This window comes from Conger conger, chromosome 11, assembly GCF_963514075.1.
Source record: "Conger conger chromosome 11, fConCon1.1, whole genome shotgun sequence".
NCBI lineage: Eukaryota > Metazoa > Chordata > Actinopteri > Anguilliformes > Congridae > Conger > Conger conger.
In genome coordinates, this window is record NC_083770.1 from 46,460,102 (window position 1) to 46,480,973 (window position 20,872).

Consider the following 20,872-nt stretch of genomic DNA (forward strand, 5'->3'; position numbering starts at 1 on the left):
AATACCTCAAATAAAAAGAATGGGTCACCCTCCATCTGCAAATCACTGAATTTGCACAAAACAGTTTTTTATTTTTTATGGAACTTATAGTAACTTATTTTGCCTAGGTCTGATCAGAAGACCATTACATACATTTGTTTAACAAGAAGGATGCTGCACTCAATTAAGTTGAAACATTCACTTCAGACCGTTACGGAAACATTACACAGGAGACGTTGCACAGATATAAAAACATTTTTATTAGCCTTAAAAATAGACAGAGGTAACTTTCTGCAGTCCGCCACTACAATCTTCCATTAGTCAGACAACACGGTATTACAATAACAATCAACATATTTTACATTAGGAGTGTGTACAAGATACTATTTTACATTATGAAAACACCTATCTATATCTGAGGGGTTTGCATTGCGCCCTTGCGGCACATCGAGCTGAATCCTAACTGCTTACAGCAGACATGCCTGCAGACTAATCTCTCAAATCTCTCTCACGAATGTAAAGACGGAAATCGATAAAAACAGCACATGTATGGGGGGGGGGAGAGACACTACTCTTTATCAAGTAGTTTGGCAATCAGTGAAAAGTACTTTTTGTGAAGTCAAATACAGACAGATGGCTCTGTTGCATGCACAGTGCTGGATAGTTCTGTCTGTCCTCTCACTAAGGATGGGGTGAGGTGAACTTCACAAAGTTCAAAATGGGTGGAGTGACCACACAGTATAAAGGCCTCATCAAACTCGAACAATCGCACTGTAGTTTCTTTTTTTTCCTGCGGTTCATGAAGCCTCCGTTTCCCAGCATGCCTTCTCACCAAGCCCTACCAGTGTGATCTGAACTGTGATGAGGGGTGCAAGACACACGCGCACACAAAAGAAATGTAAAAATGTAATTGATTTAATAGATAACTGAGAAAAGGAGTGTATATGCTGAGTGTAACTAAGCCATCCGCCCAGTGTGGCCATAGTACTCAATCTGAAGAGCTGGATAATATGGCAGACTGACATACGAGCACCCAAATACGCCACAGACACGCAGTGCACTGTAGTTTGAATTTAATTCCCATGTTTAGAAAATGGCAGATGGGTATTTGACCTGCTGGGTTCAGGGCGATTAAATGGGAGTTGTCCCACTGCAGCACAGAGGGAAGGGGGGGCTTGGTTTGACCAAATAAAGCAGGACACACAGGACAATTAATGGCAAACCCTGGAAAAAGCAGAATTAAACCCATGACGCCACCCCCAACTGAAATCATACGAGGGGCGAAAAGGGAAGGAATATCAAAATGAAACCAAAAATAAAAAATCATGTTGGTGTCCAGTCTGACCCAGTCTGACCCGAAGCGTTCTGTTCCGGAAACCCAGTGCAATACGCTCATGCTCCTTGGCACAGGAGACTGAGCTGCACAGGACAGACAATGCGTCACCTCACAGGTGTTCATAGTAGCTGCAATATAATAATAATAATAATATTAATAATAATCACGATCATCATGATCATCAGCGCTGTTATAGGGGACAAGAGCTGAGGAGGAGAAGGTGCAAAATGATGGGAAGGAGTGGAAAACGGTGACAGGAACACGGAGAGGATGTACGCTACTCTGCAGACTAAAATGACAGCTCTCTCCTGAGCAGCTTCAACAGGATTTAATTGAGGTCGACTCCCTCAATCGTACACGTATATACAAACGCTCACATTTTATATGCATATTAGTTTTTACTAGACTAGAAATGGTCACGCAACGTGACCAGACACAGACCGGGTCATTAGTGCGTATAGCTGGCTGGTGGGGCCGACTATAGCATGAAGGCTTCAGTGTGTCTGTGGTGGACACACTTGCACTCACACACACACACACACACACACACACACAAGCGCTCACGCACACACAACGGTCTCACACAACGGTGTCACACAACGCTCGCACCCACAACACACACTCGCTCACACGCACACACAAACGCTCACACGCACAACACGCTCACACAACGCTCACACAACACTCTCACACACACAAGGTGCTCAAACGCACCCACAAGGCGCACACACATGCACGCGCTAAAACACACACACACACACACACACACACACACACACACACACACACACCAGTACCGAGGAGGAGCAGTGGCTCACACACACACGCACGCACACACACGCACATGCACATACACGCACACACACACACACGCACGCACGCACGCACATGCACACGCACGCACGCACACACACACACACACACACACACACACACACACACACACACACACACACACACACACACACACACTGAGGAGAAGCAGCATGCTCAGTGCCGTGTATTGCCACTTCCTGTGGGGGAAGCGTTTGGCACGACTGCAGCCTCACTTGGCTCCGACGGCCAACGGCCCCGACCTGCTGCTGAGAGACACAGCAGGCCTCAGTGCCCTGCTGCTGGGGCCTGCCCACCAAACCACAAAAACAGGCTTTTCCTTCACCTCCAGCAGCCCTGCCCTCTAAAGCCAGCCAAGGAGGGAGGCGTGGAGGAAGCCCACATACCCATCTCCCTCAGCCTGCAGATATGCAACTCACCATCTGTACAGACGGGTCTGAAGAGGTTTGGCGGAATGGGAATTTGAACAATACCAACGCAGTAGGAGTTACTTTTCCTGATAATTCCTGGTCAATCACTCCGACTAATAACGAAAAGCATGTAGTCCAGTTTTCATTTCGTTGGAAGTATTCCTACTCCTACCTATTTGTTAAAAAATAAAATAAAAATAAAATAAAAGACTAGACATTTTTGAGCACTCCAACAGGAAAACAATTCAATAAAATGAAAACATCTTTGGCTGCAGGTTTGTAAAATAAACCTGGTAATCAAAAATGCTCAATTCTCTGAAATAAGATGGCATTAAAAACAAGCTATTTGTTTCCGTAGGTCTATAAAACGGCACAGTAAGGTCTCGGTTGTCTGTTTGCATATGTTTCAGCCTGGTCACTTTCGGATTAGTTACGCACGTCTCCTAGCCTTGCGCGAGGCCCTCTATTCTGTCAAAATATCGGAAAGTTGCAGATAACAAACGATTTATTGCTCCTTTATCGACAGAGCATGACCGAGAAAACGGGAATCAACACACGCCCTGCCGTCACAGCACGTAAAACGGCGCTCAATCCAGCCGGGCTATAGCGGGGCTTTCCTTTTAGAAAGAAACGTGGACAAAGGCAAGACCTTAAGATCCTGATTTGACTGAAAGGAGACGGGAGCTGGCGACAGCTGTAGAATTCACAGTTCGGCTGTAGGTGCCGGAGGACAGATATATTTTGGACTGATTAAGACAACGCGTTCCCTGTGTTTTCTGTGTGCGGCTTGCTGTGTGTGGTGCAGACAGAGAGGCCGCCCTACGCCCCCCAGACCCGACCTGACCCCGCGGCCCCCCACTACATGATGAAGCCAGGCTGGGGGGCCATGCGAGGGGGGGGTCTCTGGGGCAGGGCTGGGGGGTACTGGGGCATGTAGGGCACGGAGGGGCTGGGGTAGCCAGGGCTGTGGCCGGCTCGGGGCGGGATGGGGGGGTAGGGGGCGAGGGGGTAGGGGAGCGCAGGGGCCTGGGGCGTGGCGGAGGGGGGGGTGGGCGGGGGAGGGGGGGCTCTCCGGGGCTGGGGCACGGGGGAGCTGTTGGTGTCCGCGAGGAAGGCGGGGGACGCAGCGGGGGCTTCTGGGACGCGGGAGGACTGGGCGGGGGAGGCATGCGGGAGCCGCTGTCCCGACATCACCATCTCCTGCAGCTTGTCGATCTTCACCCGCCGCAGGTGGGCCAGCTTCCTCTTGCTCTGGTACCCGTCGATGAAGGCGTCCAGCGTCATGTCCCCCTCCAGGAAGCAGTCGGCCATGTTCTGTTCAGGGAGAGGGGGGAGGGAGGGAGGGGAGTCAAATTTAAAGTGCACACCCTCCACCACTGCCGTAACCCTCTCAGTGCCAAGAGTAACTACTGTAAAATCCCCACAGTGCCACTCATACCTTTTCCACCAATCAAAATGGGCCCCTATTAAAACCGTACTAAATGTTCTCAACTTTCTCAATTTTCTCAACCAAAGCCAAAAGCCCCCTTGGGATTTGTGTAGGGCCACTTCATATTGGGCTTGGGACTGAAAGGGTTAAAGGGAAACCTATTCACCTATTCGTCACGAATGGTTTGAGTTAAAGGCAAACTCGCACAGAATGAGCATGTGTATCAGCTAATGAATCCACGTTGCTCAGGAACTTCAGGATGGTATGGAAATGCATAGCAGAAAAAAAAAACTAAAACATGCAAATGTTCAGATTAGTGAAGGCGGCCATTTTAGCTTCTGTGTGTGGAGTCAGAAGCGGTCAGTTCCCAGTTTCGGGTTGTGAAAGCAGGCAAGGCCGGCGGGGCGTGACCGCGCTCCTGGAGGAACGCACGGTCGGGCGGCAGGGGTGCGAGGGGCGCCCGTACCTCCGTCTCCTCCTCGATTTTGGCTCCTTCCGCCTGCAGCAGGGCCAGCAGGGTGTCCAGGGAGCCGCTTCCTGAGCTCTGATCTGTAACCATGGAGACGTTACGTCACAACGGGCTAACCTGCACCGCTCAACACACCCACACACCTGCACAGCCCAACACACCCACACACCTGCACCGCTCAACACACCCACACACCTGCACAGCCCAACACACCTCCATACACACGTACACACTGACACATTACATCACAAAGGGCTAACCCCTGCACATCTCTCTCAAACACACATCTGCACAGCTCAACACCAACACACCTGCACAGCTGAACACACTGACACACCTGCACAGCCCAACACACCCACACACCTGCACAGCCCAACACACCCACACACCTGCACAGCTCAACACACCCACACACCTGCACAGCTCAACACACCCACACACCTGCACAGCTCAACACACCCACACACACACACTCCACGCACGTACACACTGACACGGGCACAGCCATCCCCCCAGGTAACGTATACCTGTACGGTGGGATACGGTTTCTCTGAGCACATTCAAGCTTTCCTCAGAATACGTCATTAAGCCTCGAGTGGCTCTTTCTGGTGAATGCCACACCACTGAAATGACCTTTAGTAAACTCAAGAAGAACCGGTTCTCCTGGGTTACACTGAGCTCCACGTTCACGTGTGAAACGCTGACTTTAATCAGCGATGTTCGCAGAGACGCAGACTGACTGATGATGTCCAGTGAGCCTCCAATCTCCATCCGCACTGGACCCGGGACCACAGCTGACCTGTCCAGACGGGACAAGGTGTTCACACGCCCTCCCGCCCCCCCTCCCGAAACCTAAACCCTGAAGCTGCGCGACAGAACGTTCCGGCAACTCCTGCCTCAGGCATCCGATGAGTCACAGCCAGTGACGTCTCCAGGGCTACCGCCGGCCCAATCAGATCGCAGCTGAGGGGCCCTGTGAACGGGGGGGGGAGACTTGCTCTTGCCAGACCGGGACTCGTTTCAAACCGCACTTACAAAGCGCACATAACGTACAGCTACGCTAGGAATTCAGTCACGTTCTGCATGCCGGTCAAACTACAAAGACAAGTACAGACTCCTAATGGTTTCCCTTCACGCCCTGTGTCAGACACGCATCAGGAACACGTTAAAGCGACCCGCTGGTGGCTTTATTACATTACATTACATGACATGACAGGCATTTGGCAGACACTCTTATCCAGAGCGACATACAGTTGATTTGACGAAGCAGGGTTAAGGGCCTTGCTCAAGGGCCCAACGGCTGCGCGGATCTTATCGTGGCTACACCGGGATTAGAACCACCGACCTTGCGTGTCCCAGTCATGTACCTTAACCACTACGCTGCAGGCCGCCCCATATCACACATTTATGGTGTGAGCGCTCCGCGCGGGCGACTGGGCTGTCGTGACCTCCTGGATCAATGCCACAGGGCAGCGGGAAATCGACAGGGGATTATGGGATGCGCCGTAATAGGATTCTGCACATATTAGCCTGGAGACTCCTTGGCAACCGCGGGGTCAATCAGAGGAGCAAGGTACTCGCAGGGACACCGATGACACGTACCTGTTCTGTGTGAGGACACCAATGACACGTACCTGTTCTGTGTGAGGTCACCGATGACACGTACCTGTTCTGTGTGAGGTCACCAATGACACGTACCTGTTCTGTGTGAGGTCACCAATGACACGTACCTGTTCTGTGTGAGGTCACCAATGACACGTACCTGTTCTGTGTGAGGTCACCAATGACACGTACCTGTTCTGTTTACTGGGGGTGGGAGGGCAGGGGGGGTTCACATTAGTCATGTGCAATTAGGCACACACAGCAAAATGCGCAACGATTTTACTGCATCTAGGTTTAGGTACGCATTATAGTAATGACGTAAAATCTCTGCGTACTTTAACCTTTTTGCAGTGCGCTTCACACTCATGTCAAACCCCTGGTGGGAGGTATGCCTTTAAAAGGGGGGTAAAGTAAACGGAAGCAGAAAAGGCCAGTGCAGTAGTTACAAGTCACTTCATCAAGCATTGAGATAGACTTCCTTCCGTTAAAAAAAAATTCAGTCAATGACAGCTGGAACTTCTAATGCAAAACAGTATCCTGCCTAACAGAGCCCAGTAGTTAGCTAGAGAATTACTGGCAACATCTGTCTTTGTCTACTATTCAAAAGCAAAAGGATGCCCTTGAACTGCTTAAAAAAAAAAGAAAAAACAATCCTCTGTTCTGGAATGTTCCTTTTGTTCAGTGAGAGGCCCCATTCGGGGCCGTGTAGGCCGAGGAATCCGTCCTTCCTGAACGACACAAACTGATATCCTCTTTTATCCTGACGAACGCCAGTCTGTCGAGTCGTCAGCACCCAGTCTGGCGTGTTAAGCATTTTAAACCAGATTTGAATGGCCTCCGCAGCGAGTTTCCTCAATGTGAATGCAAGGCGACGTAGCCTGACACTGGCCGTCTTAAAGCAGCAAAACAAGGATATTCCAGACGCTGGATGGCCGACGTTAACGGCGAGCCGCAGAACGACCGCCATCCCACAGGCCTCGCTCTCCTGAGCCCCAGACCGGACCCTCTCTCTGCGGGCACCCCAGCCCAGGCTCGACCCCGCGGAGCTCCAGAGAGAGAGGACCACACTGCTGCACCTGCCCGTGAGTTCCCCTCGCACAGGCTTTACAATGACTACATTTCCCATGATGCTTCCTGCCATAAAGTAAGCTTGTGGTTCTGCTCAGAAACATGATTAGAGACCTGAGAAAGGACCACATTCAGGACTTATGGCGGCCTGTAGCGTAGTGGTTAAGGTACAGGACTGGGACCCCGCAAGGTCGGTGTTTCAATCCCCAGTGTAGCCACAAGAAGGCCCTTCCTTTACCCTGCATTGCTCCAGGGGAGGATTGTCTCATGCTCAGTCTAAATCAACTGTAAGTTGCTTTGGATAAAAGCATCAGCCAAATGACATGTAATGTAAAAACACTTGAACCAAAACAGCTGAAATATGGTGCACAAACAATGAAAACTTCAAATGGGGTGCCAGGCCTAAAGACTAATGAACACTATGCCACGATATATTCCCCACTTTAGCATGAACCTCACAGTCATTCCAAAAATATATATTTCTGACGATCAACATATGAAGGGGGCTTTAATTTGTCCCAGCTGCTACCATACCGTTGCTTTGGCTTTCATGAAGAGTTTTGACCGAGCGGTGATCTGTGGAGCGGGGAGGGGAGCAGCTTCACAGAGACCGCACTCCTGGGGAACCTCCTACATTTCACCTGGGCTCCAGCAGGGGGAGCCCTACCCTCGGGCCCCCAGCCCACAGCGGCGACGCGCGGGGTGGTCCGGTCCCTCGACCGTATGTGGAGCGCGGGCCTGTCTCGGGGCTTGAGGCCGCTCGGCGATAACTGACGCGGGGAAAGCCTGCCGGACGGAGTCTGTAACACGTCTGTAACACACCCCCTCACGCCCGCCACCCCGGTCTGTGAACGGCCTTCGCACCCCCACCGCACAAAGCGGCAGTGTTGTGCCACCACGCCCAGGGGGGCAGGGGGGCAGGGGGGCAGGGAGACAGGGGGGCACCGGCTACCCCGACACGCCCCCCTGCGGCCTCCCTCAGACACCCGTTGCCATGGCAGGGGATTTAAAGAGGAGAAGCGTGAGGATGACTCACGCCAACAACAATGCTCCCTTTGCAGGGGACGGGACTTTTCATCTGGGTCAAACGTGGCCTCTCTCTCTCTCTCCCTCCGTCTCCCTCTCCCTCTCCCTCTCCGTGTCTTCAGCTCTCCGTCTCACTCTCGCCCTCTCCCTCTTGCTGTGTTCCTCTCTCTCAATTCCATTCAAATAAGCTTTACTGGCATGACCGCATACGACCACATCAGTATCACCAAAGTGATTGTTTACATAAAACAACAATATGAATAATAATAATAATGTATAACAATCTATCTCTCAATCTCCCGCTCTCCTTCCTTCATCCTCTCCCTCCCCCTCTGTCTGTCTCTCTCTCTGTCCCTCTTTCATTCTCTCTCCCTCCCTCTCTCTCGCTTTACCCCTCCTTCGTTCTCCCTCCCTCCCTCCCTCCCTCTGCCCTCCTTCATTCTCTCTCTCTCCCTCTCTCTCTCTCTCTATTTTCCCCCCTCCTTCGTTCTCCCTCTCTCCCTCCCTCTGCCCCTCCCTCATTCTCTCTGAGCTCCAGAGCAGCTGTGTGGGGGAATCCTGCTCAGTCTAAATCCATAAGTGGGACTGCCAGGCTGGGGGAGGAAACTAGGTTACCTACATTTCACACAACCCCCCCCCCCCTTCTCTCTCTCCCTCTCCCTCTCTCTCTCTCTCTCCCCCTCTCCCTCTTCTCTCCCTCCCCCTCTCCCTCTTCTCTCCCTCCCTCTCCCTCTTCTCTCCCTCCCTCTCTCTCACAAAGGGCCGCCCACAGGGGTTTGTTTACTTCCTCTACAGAAAACACAATAAGAAATAAATGAAATCAAGCAGCGCGATGTTTGGGAGCCAGTAAACAACAGCAGAAGAGGAGGGTGCGGTCGCTGCACTGTGGCAGACACAGAGCCAGAGGGCCCACAGCCCACGACAGCTTTTACCCCAGGGCTGCTCAGCCCTGCCCAGCCCTGCTCCTGGAGATCCACTGCCCTGGTGGCTTTCATTCAGATTACATTACATTTTTTACATTACATTATTGGCATTTTATCCAGAGCGACGTACAGTTGATTAGACTAAGCAGGAGACAATCCTCCCCTGGAGCGATGCAGGGTTAAGGGCCTTGCTCAAGGGCCCAACGGCTGTGCGGATCTTATTGCGGCTAGACCGGGATTAGAACCACTGACCTTGCGTGTCCCAGTCATTTACCTTAACCACTACGCTACAGGCCGCCCAGATCTCTAGCTGTTGAGTGAGGTGTGCTGTGTTTAGGTTTGGAGTGGAATTGTAGAGGACAGTAGATCCCCGGGAACAGAGTTGGACAGCCCCCCCTCCCCACTGACCTGTCGAGTGATGTACAATACAACCAGACGCCCCCGTTTACCCTGAGGAACTTGACACCCGTGTCACCACTGCAGAAACATTTAGTTTCTATAAAAGTACAAAAATTATGAATCCCTCCCGCCCTCCCACCCCCAAGAAGAAGGAATGTAATCATGTGCCCTGGGGGGCCGTAATCCTCTCTGCTCCTGTGCAGGACAAAAGAACGAAGCCAAACTTTCTCAGTTCTCTTGTTGACTGGCTGTTTTGAGCTGGTTGCCTGGCGACAGTTATGTCACTTGGTAACACCTGTTTTAAATATGACACGTACAGTACAGAGTGTCACGGGGCCGGGGGCCGGCGAGGGGGCGTGGCCACAGACCCTGCTCCCATTGACCCACAGAGTGATGTCAGGAGGTGGGAGGAGCCAGCTCAGCTGTAGCCGGGGAGTCCAGCTGTGGAAAATCACACAGACCTGGCCAAACCGGTGCGGCCTGCGTGTGAGAAGCTCACGTGTAGAGAAACACACCTGCGCGCACACACACACACACACACACACACACACACACACACACACACACACACACACACACACACAGACACACACACACACACACACACACACAGACACAGACACAGACACAGACACAGACACAGACACAGACACAGACACAGACACAGACACAGACACAGACAGACACACACAGACACACACATGGTGTGAGAGAGGGGCACCCATGCAAGTCTCACAATTTCCCTTTCTCTCTCCGCATCACAAATCCCTGGTGGAAGGAAGATACTAAGTCATGTTCCATTACAGGTGATGTTGACTTCAACACTGCCCCAAATGTCACCACACAATAGTTAGACGTGGCATTGCCAGATAGGCAATTTACACTGGCTCACTTTCCAGTTCAACATGGAGTCTTTCTCTATTGACAAGGGCCAACCCACCTGCCTGTCCTAAAGGCACTATGCTTTCAGAGTGGAATTACACAGAGACAGGTTCATACATTAGTACACAGGTGGACTTGGGAAACAGGTTAGAAGCGTTGAATAAGCAGGTGTGCATTGGTGCCTGCTGTGTGTGTGAGTGCACCTGTGTGTGTGCAGTTTCTGAATGCGTGCCCGTGAGTGTGTGTGTGTGTTTGTGTGTGTGTGTGTGTGTGTGTGTGTGTGTGTGTGTGTGTGTGCAGTTTCTGAATGCGAGCCTGTGTGTGTGTGTGTGTGTGTGCGTGCGTGCGTGCGTGCGTGCGAGTGTGTGTGTGTGTGTGTGTGTGTGTGCAGTTTCTGAATGCGAGCCTGTGTGTGTGTGTGTGTGTGTGTGTGTGTGCAGTTTCTGAATGTGAGCCTGTGTGTGTGTGTGTGTGTGTGTGTGTGTGTGTGTGTGTGTTTAGATATGTGTTATTTATATGTCTGTGTGCACTAAAACAGCAGTACTCCATGTCCTTACCGAGCGTGGACTTGCGGACCTGGTAGGCCTCGAACAGCTCCTGTAGGCTGCGGTAGCGCTTGGTGAGCTCGTTCTTCTGGCAGTCCAGCTGGGGCTGCAGCCCCAGGTTCTCCTCAGCCAGGGTGCGGTTACCACTCAGGGTCATCTCCTTGGACCGCTGCACCTCCAGGACCTGCAACAAGTGCACAGCAACACGGTCACCCTACATACATCACATACATCACACACAGCAACACCACGACATACATCACACTGAAACACCATTAACCTACAAACACCACACACCAACACCATTACGCTACGTAGATCACACACAGCAACACCACGACACAAACACCACACTGAAACACCACTACCCTACAAACACCACACACCAACACCATTACGCTACATACATCACACACAGCAACACCACGACATACATCACACTGAAACACCATTACCCTACAAACACCACACACCATGACCATTACCATAGATACATCACAAAGCAACACTGTTACATTCCTTAACATATGTCTGTGGCAAAAAATATGAAATTCAGGCACTGAGACAGAATGAATAGGAAGCTGCTGACACTGTAATTCATGTGTTCATTACAGGATCAGTTACAGCAGCACACCCAAACCCTAACCAGCATTTCCTCTGCACACTGGCTCTCTGGGTCAAAGAGCTGCCGCAAACGGTTGCCAAAGAGACCGAGACTAGGTCGTATGACATAATGACATCATGTGTCCAGAAGCCAATCAAACGTCTCTCCCTAGGCAGCCTCAAAGCTAACCCGGCATGTCTGCTGGGGCCCTCACACAGACCTATAGTACATTTCTGAGCTCTACTGATCCTGGGTGCCCACTCCCCAAACCTGCCGGGGTACAGGGCACCGCCCCCTCAGACACGCTCAGACCGTCACCAGGCCCTCATACTCACAGGCTATAAGGGCACGGCTCAAACCGCACAGCCAAGAGCTTTCATTACATTACATTACATTACATTACATTACATTATTGGCATTTGGCAGACGCTCTTATCCAGAGCGACGTACTGTTGATTAGACTAAGCAGGAGACAATCCTCCCCTGGAGCAATGCAGGGTTAAGGGCCTTGCTCAAGCGCCCAACGGCTGTGCGGATCTTATTGTGGCTACACCGGGATTAGAACCACCGACCTTGCGTGTCCCAGTCATGCACCTTAAGCACTACACTACAGGCGGCCCCCCTTTCGGGTCCCCACCACATCACGGGGCTAAATGAAACAGCACAGCTCCTCACAAGCGCTTATTCACTGCCCAGCACACACGTCTGCGCCGGGATAACAACTTTACATTTTCCGCGAGCAGGCACTTTGGCTTTGGCGTCTGTAGCTGTGAGAAAAAGCCTAGCAGGGACAGACGCCCGACCTAGGCCTCGACCGCAAGCCTCTTCCGGCGTCACCATGAACACTGACCACTGAAATGCCACAGGATCTTTCTTCATCTCTGTTCTGCACTAAAAAGCCCAGTAAAACATTTGCTTTCGCTAACTTCCAACTCTCCCCGCTTCCGTTAATTTCCCACTTCTTCAGGGGAGGAGAGAACAGGTTACTGGTTTACAGTTTAATGCCAAAGTGGAACACTTTCAGTGGACAGTGTAGTGTTTAACAGAGACAGCCCTGGCCGTGTTATTAATGTGGCCGTTATCACACTGCAGGGGCAACGTGTCACGGATTCTTTGCGTGTTTAAAAAAAAAAAAGAAAAAGCGTGGATCGCCATAACAACACGGCGCACTGTGACAGTTAGAAACGTAGCGAATCGGTCGCGCCCGTGTTTATAAGCGCAGTCAAACACGGTTAACTCCAGCCGCCCCCCCGTTCTTCAGACAGTTTATTTTAAAAAGCGCTAAGCTACACAGTCCTCTCCCACTGCTGCTAGTGGTGGAGGGGAGTCAGACAGGGTCAGCGCTGCCTCCTCTGGGGGCAGGAGGCGCATGCAGTTACAGAAGGAGGCTCTCCCCCCCCCCCCCCCCCCCTCCATTCCCAGAGGGAGAGTCCACACACCTCCCTAAGTGGTTAACTCAACCAAACACAACAGAACGCAGCTATAATAAAAGCCCTGAGATTTCCTCCCTGTTGAAAATAAACCGGTGTATTTCCACACCCCGCCCACTGCCCTCAAAAAGTTAAAAGTGAGCAACCAATCAGAGCCCGGTTCTTCCACACCCACCCCTCCACCCACTGCCCTGTGGACTGGGGTCTGGGCGGGAGGCGTTCTGGGGCGCTTTGGTCAAACGCAGACGGTTTTAGCTCTTCTGCTGTCCCATCATCACGGCTACGCCCTCGTTGCCGCGGCTACGCCCTCATCGTCGCGGCTACGCCCTTGACGTCACGGCTATCTACCAAAAATGGACACTTAGGTTGTACACTCGTAAAAAGAAAAACAAACAAGAGACAGAGAGACCCCCCCCCTGCTGCACTGCACTGGCTGGGACAGAGAGACCATCATCCGTATCACCATGACGTCCAGGACAGAGAGGAACACTACAGGACACTCAAACTGAGCAGATAAATTGTAAATGGTTGGCATTTATATAGCGCCTTTATCCAAAGCGCTGTACAATTGATGCTTCTCATTCACCCATTCATACACACACTCACACACCGACGGCGATTGGCTGCCATGCAAGGCGCCGACCAGCTCGTCAGGAGCATTTGGGGGTTAGGTGTCTTGCTCAGGGACACTTCGACCCAGCCCGGGCGGCGGATCGAACCGGCAACCCTCCGACTGCCAGACGACTGCTCTTACCGCCTGACCCATGTCGCCCAAAGATAAGAATGTGCATCAGGGACGGCACTGAACCCCATTACAGAATCACTCAGCCCTTACATCACCGCTATGGGCAGCAGTACGGGACTACAGGTTATACGGGATTTCTTCCTGGTTAGGGAAATCGTTGGCACGCCCCAGAGCAGAATTTCCGAGCACCAACGCGGAACTGCGGAAGAAAGAAAGAACAGGGACACGGTTGAACGCGAACGATGTGGGATGACTGTGCAAGAGCTAGCCCAATGACCGCAGCGCCAAACACACCAGAAAAAAAAAAACCGTTTACATATCCTTTCATATTTAGACTGTGTGGCTGAAAGGGAGCTCATTTCAAAACCGCATGCAACTACCGTACAAGCCACACTCGGGTTGAACAGCTTTTAACGGTCTTTAAAACGTCTATTACAAACAAGCTAAAGTACGTGCAGTTAATATTTCTATGACACTGGAAAAGCAATCAATGTCCATGCAACTACAACATCATGTCACCTGACAGGACATTCAAAACGACACGCTGTCCTGCTTGTATATCGAGCCTAAAGATCATACTCAAAGGTTTTTTTAAATCGGGCAAACCCTTGGTCAAGCTCCAGATCAAAACCCCTTTAGATGATCGTTTTATTGAAAACGCAGCTGCTTCTGTGTTCTCCGGTGACTATTAAAATGGAAGGGTCTTTTTCAAGCCAACCGGTTTGTTCTAACGTTATTGTACGTTACGCTAGTGGTTATCCAGTTAGCTTGCATAGCTTTTCGAAATGCAATTTAAATACCATTTGAAATGCAAGCCAACGTCGATACAACTTGACAGTCAACAAAATAAGAAATTTTGCGCTTCTGTGATGTGCAATTAAACGGTGATACAAACATTACACCGAGTCTGAAACGCGTCATTTGGCCAATACAACAGTAAGGCAACACTGAACAGCAACACTGAACAGCGGTGGGATCAGCTCCTGTGCTAGTAAACTGACCGATCTTTCCGGATCAGTTTTCAAAAAATTGACGTGGTTGCTCCCGCATTTTAATGCTGCAAATTTAGCTTCTTGTGATCATTTTGTTTGGCTCAATGGGCCTGAATTCTTAAAACCCAAAGGTCACAACATGCGGAATAGGGGGGCGACATGGCTCAAGCAGTAAGAGCAGTCGTCTGGCAGTCGGAGGGATGCCGGTTCGATCCCCTGCCCGGGCTGTGTCGAGGTGTCCCTGAGCAAGACACCTAACCCCCAAATGCTCCTGACGAGCTGGTCGGGGCCTTGCGTGGCAGCCAATCGCCGTTGGTGTGTGAGTGTGTGTATGAATGGGTGAATGGAGAAGCATCAATTGTACAGCGCTTTGGATAAAGGCGCTCTATAAATGCCTGCCATTTATGCAGAACTGCAAAGTTAGCCATGCTGCCAGAAATACCAGTGTTGCTATGGCTGCAACTTAAAAGCGCATGGTGCGGCGTGTAAAATGATGTTGGGCGTGTTTTAACCAAGGATTATTTGTCATATAACTCATTGAAAAATAATTATTGGTTGTGACATTGTTCCTCCCCAGCCAATGCACTGACCTGGTCATTCACCATCCTGACTCACTCACTTAAATCAGAGAAACGTCACGTCAGAGCTGAGGAACGCACGCTCTCATAAGACTCCTGCCCTTTTGGCTTCCCCCTCCCCTAGCTCAAACAATAGGGATTGGGCAACGAGGTCAACCATAAACCTCCATTTACTGGCTTACTGTGTAACTGAACGGCGTTTCATCATGTGCAGGTCGCCCTTCACCTGCGGATGTGACGAGTTTGTTCCGACCGCGAGGGAACGGCTCCGCCGCTCTCCGATCCGTACGAACGACGAGGGCCTTCCTGGGAGAAAGGGCACACGTGCGGATCGTACGGGAACAACTGGGCCGAGCTCTGGCCCTCTCTCGGCTACAGAGGGAACGCGGTCGGGGGAAATCACTGTCCTTACAAATAGACGCTTGGAGAAGAGTTGAGCAGTGTAAACCTCAGTCTTCACCAAAGATCAGATACCATTCCTAATTCCGAGGCAGCACTGGACCCAGAAGGGGATCTCAAACCCCTCCATCCCTACTGCCGCCTCCACAAGCACAGACCGGAAAACCCCTTTGCACATCGCATTAGAGCTATTCACGTGATGCTTTTATCCAAAGAGACTTACAATCGATTTGACTAAGCAGGTACAGTTCATTTGACTAGGGATGTCTGGCAGTTGGGTGTGTCAAAGTGCCCCTGAGCAAGACACCTAACCCCCGAAATACTCCTGACGAACTGGTTGGTGCCTCGCATGGCAGCCAATCGACATCGGTGTGTGAGTGTGTGTATGAATGGGTGAATGAGAAGCATCAGTTGTACAGCGCTTTGGCTACAGGCGCTATATAAATGCCAACCATTCACCATTTAAGCAGGGGCCAATCCACCCTGGAGCACTGCGGGGTTAAGGGCCTTGCCCAAGGGCCCACAGCGGCCCGGATCGTATTGTGGTTACGCTGGAGTTTGTACCACCAACCTTCTGGGTCCCAGTCAAGCTACTTAGCCACACGGCTGTAGGCTGCACCTTTACAACCAGCGGGCCTTGTGAGAACTCCACTGAACTGGAAGAGCACGGGATTCACTGCAGATGACAGGCCAGTCTCTCACGGTCAATGATCAATGATGCCCGGTTTACCTGCCACAACTCACTGGCCACAATCACAACAAACGGTGTGTCACCTCCCCCCCCTTCCATATCAGGCCTGCAGAGGGACAGGTTCTACTACATATATCAGTAAAGCAGAAGACACTTTGGGGGGAAGAGCATATTAGGCAATACTATCTGTACAATAAAGTTACCCTTGTTCCCTTCTCAGAACTATGTGAAGTGGCCCAATGCAAGACACGGGTGACCTTGTGTAAACCGCGAGGCTTGTGCGTTCAGTTCTCTTTCAAATTTCAGAAATTGAGGTTGTCAGGGGAGGGGGAGGGGGGTTGATTCCACTGGCATGTGTCACTCAAGTGCTTGTGAAAGGAAGACAAGCCGTTCCGACTCCAGATGGCCTGACAAGACGTTCCCCTGACTCAGATGCACGTATCTCGGAGATAAGGTGCTGGTGTAAGTGAAGCTGCCGCTTTTAGGGCACACGACAGACGAGGAGACATCCGAACCACACAGTCTGCCCGCTTGCTGCTTGGGTTGATCGTGATCTGGCATTCCTGCCCACCCCACCCATTCCGCACGCACAGCATGAGTCATCCACGGACGGACACGTGAAGGAGAAGGGGGTAGGCCCAGGCGTGTGGGTAAAACCTCCCCAGAACTTCCTCTTCACATCCGGCCCCCTGATCATCCCTCAGTTTCAGTCCCTTCAAGTATACCGTCTTCCTCAAACCACAAAGTTTCAGATCCCCCAGAGGACCCATTATATACACTCTACAGGCATTAGACATAACTAATATGTCTTTCATTGTACACAAAACCAAAACCAGGCTGGCCCAACTGTAAACACACAGTAAAACCAAAATAACTGGGGGGGGTGGGGGGGGGGTGGCTCCTGGAAACAGACTCTTGCTTTAGCGGCAAAGCCGGAGCAAACAGTGCAGGAGGGTGTCAGGTGGACGGTTTGACTTCACTTCTCTGTGTGAAGTCAAAAAAACTTCTTCACACTGCTTACCAGCGAACGCCGTCTCGACGTTAACATGGACGCCTCTACTAATCAGCTCGACGGAGCGCACATCTGCGAGGCGTTTCCACAGGCGCTCAGACGCAAACACGGAACATGTGGTTCCGGCTCGCTCGCGTGTCGAATTACACGCTTAGACCGACCTTCGTCCAGGCCGAACTCAAAAAGAGCTCTGGTGCGGCAGTGCCCCGTTCCCCGCAGCCACCTCACCGTTTAAATCCCACTGTGCGCAGAGCCTCAGGGGGTTAACCCATTTTAGTTTGTTTCCAGCCCAGCATTATGGAGTGTGCACATTCAGCTATTTCAAGACGCGGTGCCATCTTTGTCCCAAAATAGAAGGATTCCTAGTCCCTGTTCAGCAGGCAGGTTGGGGGGGGGGGGGGGGTAGAGGTCTTCAGGCACAATTCAAAGCCTCCAGCCTGGGGTTGACTGGCACTGCAGGTCTGGCTGGCTGTTCTGACCTGGCCTGGCCTGACCTGACCTCATCTTCAGTGACCCTGAAAACACAACCCTGGAGACTCCCACTGCACATGCAGCAGTAGCCCCCCCGACGACAGCTGTATGTGGGAGGCTCCGGCTCTAAACTAACACGGACTCAAGCCAGAAGTGAATAAACGTAAACATTTACTTTCATAAACGCAAACGCCTTCACAGGTACCGCTCTCGGTAATCTCTGAATTTCGGCTCCAAGCACTACCAGCCCCCACCGTTGTCTTTTCGGCCGAAGCAACAGGACAAACATGCGGATAACGCGTTTCATTTAATTTCTTCTCGACTTTTCCCAGAGAAACCTGGCCTGAACTGAGCAGTGTGAAGTGCTTGGCTCAGTTCAAAGTCAGTGCTTGGCACTGAATCAAACAGCTACATTAACCTAAAGGGTTTAGCAACAAACGTGCCCACTGCAGTGTTCAGCGCCTCACGAACCAGGCCGCAGCCTCTCCGTGACCTCTGTAGTACGTCAGTACCACTCGGGAATGGTTCAAAACTCCTCACCGACTTTTCAAGGACACCTCGGTGTATACAGCAGCTAGGTGGAACTCACCTTCACAAGGACTATATGGCCGTATCACCGAAAGCAAGCTCGCACCTTGTTAAACAATCGCACAACACGGAGTCAGACCTGATAATGCAGGCAATCAAACACAGCAGATAAGTGTTGAGAGGAGCCAACCTATTTCATGCGCTTATAACAAATGTCTGGGGGTTCTGACTAGCTGATGAATGCAAACCCCTTACATTTTTGCATGTTTGCTTACCCTTTTTCAATAAGTAATAGTATGTCTAGGTGAGGATGACAAACAGTAATTAGGCTAATCACTAATAAAGTGCTCTCTGATAAATATTGACAAATTCCCTGCGTAATTATAATACCTTCTCTTCAGAGACATGCAAATCAGTAGACGCAATATTGCACAGCTTTCGACAAAGGACAATGCAACAGCAGGACTAGTTCCTTTTATAAGATGGAGACAACATGCACAATGACCTTCTATGCAAACAGAAGCAAATGAAGGATTATCTTTCTCCAGCTCTACATTTGCAAAGCAAGCGGAAAGGCAAGGCCGGACGTTCCTGCCCAGTGAGAATGCATCAGCGATTTACAGGAGGACTGAAAAAAGTAATAAATTCAGGGCGGTTTAAAATTAGGCAAGGAGTATTTACCCGATTAATTATAGGCAAAAAATCATCAGCAAAAAAGCTAATCTTGTGATAAATTAGTATTTGATAGTAATCCGTTCGCGGTTAAGTGGAAGATCCATCCGGAGTGATAATTAGGGTTTTCAAGGGGGACTGGGAGACATCGCGATTTGAGTTCCCCATCTGGCCGCTAATTGCATGGTTCTCGTTTCAGAGTTGCTTTGCGGTTTGGAAGCATCAGTGTACACATTTGCCAACATTCCAGGAACAGGTTATGCAAGCACTCATGCACTTTAAGTGAGAAATTAATTCTGTCGAAGGGAATGCGTTATATTCGGAATCATATACCAGAGACCATACACAAACAGGGAACTTGCCCAATGGCCACATTCTACGGACCAGTAAATGAGCAAGACACTGTTAGCTAGACGGAGGATAATTCGGAACAGTTTACATCTAGCAACCCGTTTTTTTTACAGCAATGCCCTCGCATCAAAAAGTCGGATTAGAAACTGGCGCGTGGGACAGTGCGCTTTTGCACCGCAACTAAGCAGTGCCAATGTTGCACCAGCAGTAATTTCAATAGTATTGAAAGCTGTCATAAAATGGTAACGTTAGATAATTGGTAGCAGTTAGCGACCTAAAGTCACATTAATGGTCATATGGTCATTCTGCATTGTATGAATAGGCGACGAATTGGACAGTTAAAGTTAGATAGACTAGCAGTACCATCTTAATTTAGTGCCGTAATTAAACACCCTCGTGTACGGACTGTGCACCCAAGGGCAAGCCTGCATTGTTTAAGTTAAGCTTACATATTATGCATTTGTACACGGTTTTGACATTGCTGTTAGTTTTGACCAAATTGCGTAAATAGTGCGTGATACAAACAAAAACTTGCTTGAACTATTTAACGGGACCCTACAAAACAAGGCTACTTACAAGCCATCAAGCTAGCACTGACAGCAAAAAAGTTAGCTCGATAGGAATCCAGTTAGCTAGCTAACGTTCAGAGCTAGCTATTGAGTTCGCTAGCAGCTAGCCTCATTATATCGACGGTATGAGTCAATTGTTTGCGACTTAATGGTATTCAACAAGAGGCGTGAACGGAGTTTTAGCTACGGTTGCTAGCGCCCTGATCCCGACTTCTTCCAAGTTCACATTGGCTAAGTAACATACTGAGAAATGGTCCAGTGTTCTTTACCTCTTTGGTAGCGTTAACTAGTTCTCCATGTAGCGAATGTTACTTATTAAGTTTTAAAACTAGCCAAACTCTCTCAATACCGACACCGCCCCGTCTCGCATTGTAGTCTAACGATTGTATTTGCAGATTAACGTTAGCAAAATTGCTAATGTAATGTTAGCGAGCTCATGTTAAGCTATTGCGAATTCAAGACTAAATCATCATGCTTACCTCCTCCATTTCTTGAACAATTGTATTAAGCTTTTCATCGTTTTCCAGCAATTCGTTTAGCTCTGTCATAGAGTAAGAACTGAATTTGTTCCCGAACCCGGACATGTCTACAGCGGTGAAGTGCTAAAACTAATCCCGTTTGTGTGGTTCCCTTTCGAGCCTCGAACACAAGAATAAACAGCAGTCCAATTTTTCAAACCGGAAGTCTGTGGGTTTCTTGCCCAGAACTATCAAATCAGAAGGCAGGGATACCGACGTCATTCAGCGTTTCACGAAAACACTGCATGAAACATCAGTGTAAATTTCGGTTTGAAGGAGGAAGTCGAAAACAAGCGAAATAATTCATTTATATTATGAATTTTGATTTGGTAGTTGTGTTCGCAATATTTTATGTACCCTATTACAGTCTGGAATGATGGTGATGATACATAATTAAAATATACAATAAT

General features: G+C 50.2%; 1 protein-coding gene across 1 annotated transcript; it reads right to left on the bottom strand.

Annotated features, from left to right (window-relative positions):
- Nucleotides 1-215: 215 nt before the first annotated feature.
- On the bottom strand, nucleotides 216-20,612 carry vps37ba (VPS37B subunit of ESCRT-I a). Its single transcript, XM_061261357.1, has 4 exons — nucleotides 20,424-20,612; nucleotides 10,915-11,086; nucleotides 4,455-4,537; nucleotides 216-3,873 (listed from the first exon to the last, which is right to left on the bottom strand). Exons 1-4 carry the CDS (start codon nucleotides 20,526-20,528, stop codon nucleotides 3,418-3,420), a joined length of 816 nt encoding a protein of 271 aa, XP_061117341.1. The 5' UTR covers nucleotides 20,529-20,612; the 3' UTR covers nucleotides 216-3,417.
- Between the last annotated feature and the right edge of the window lie 260 nt (nucleotides 20,613-20,872).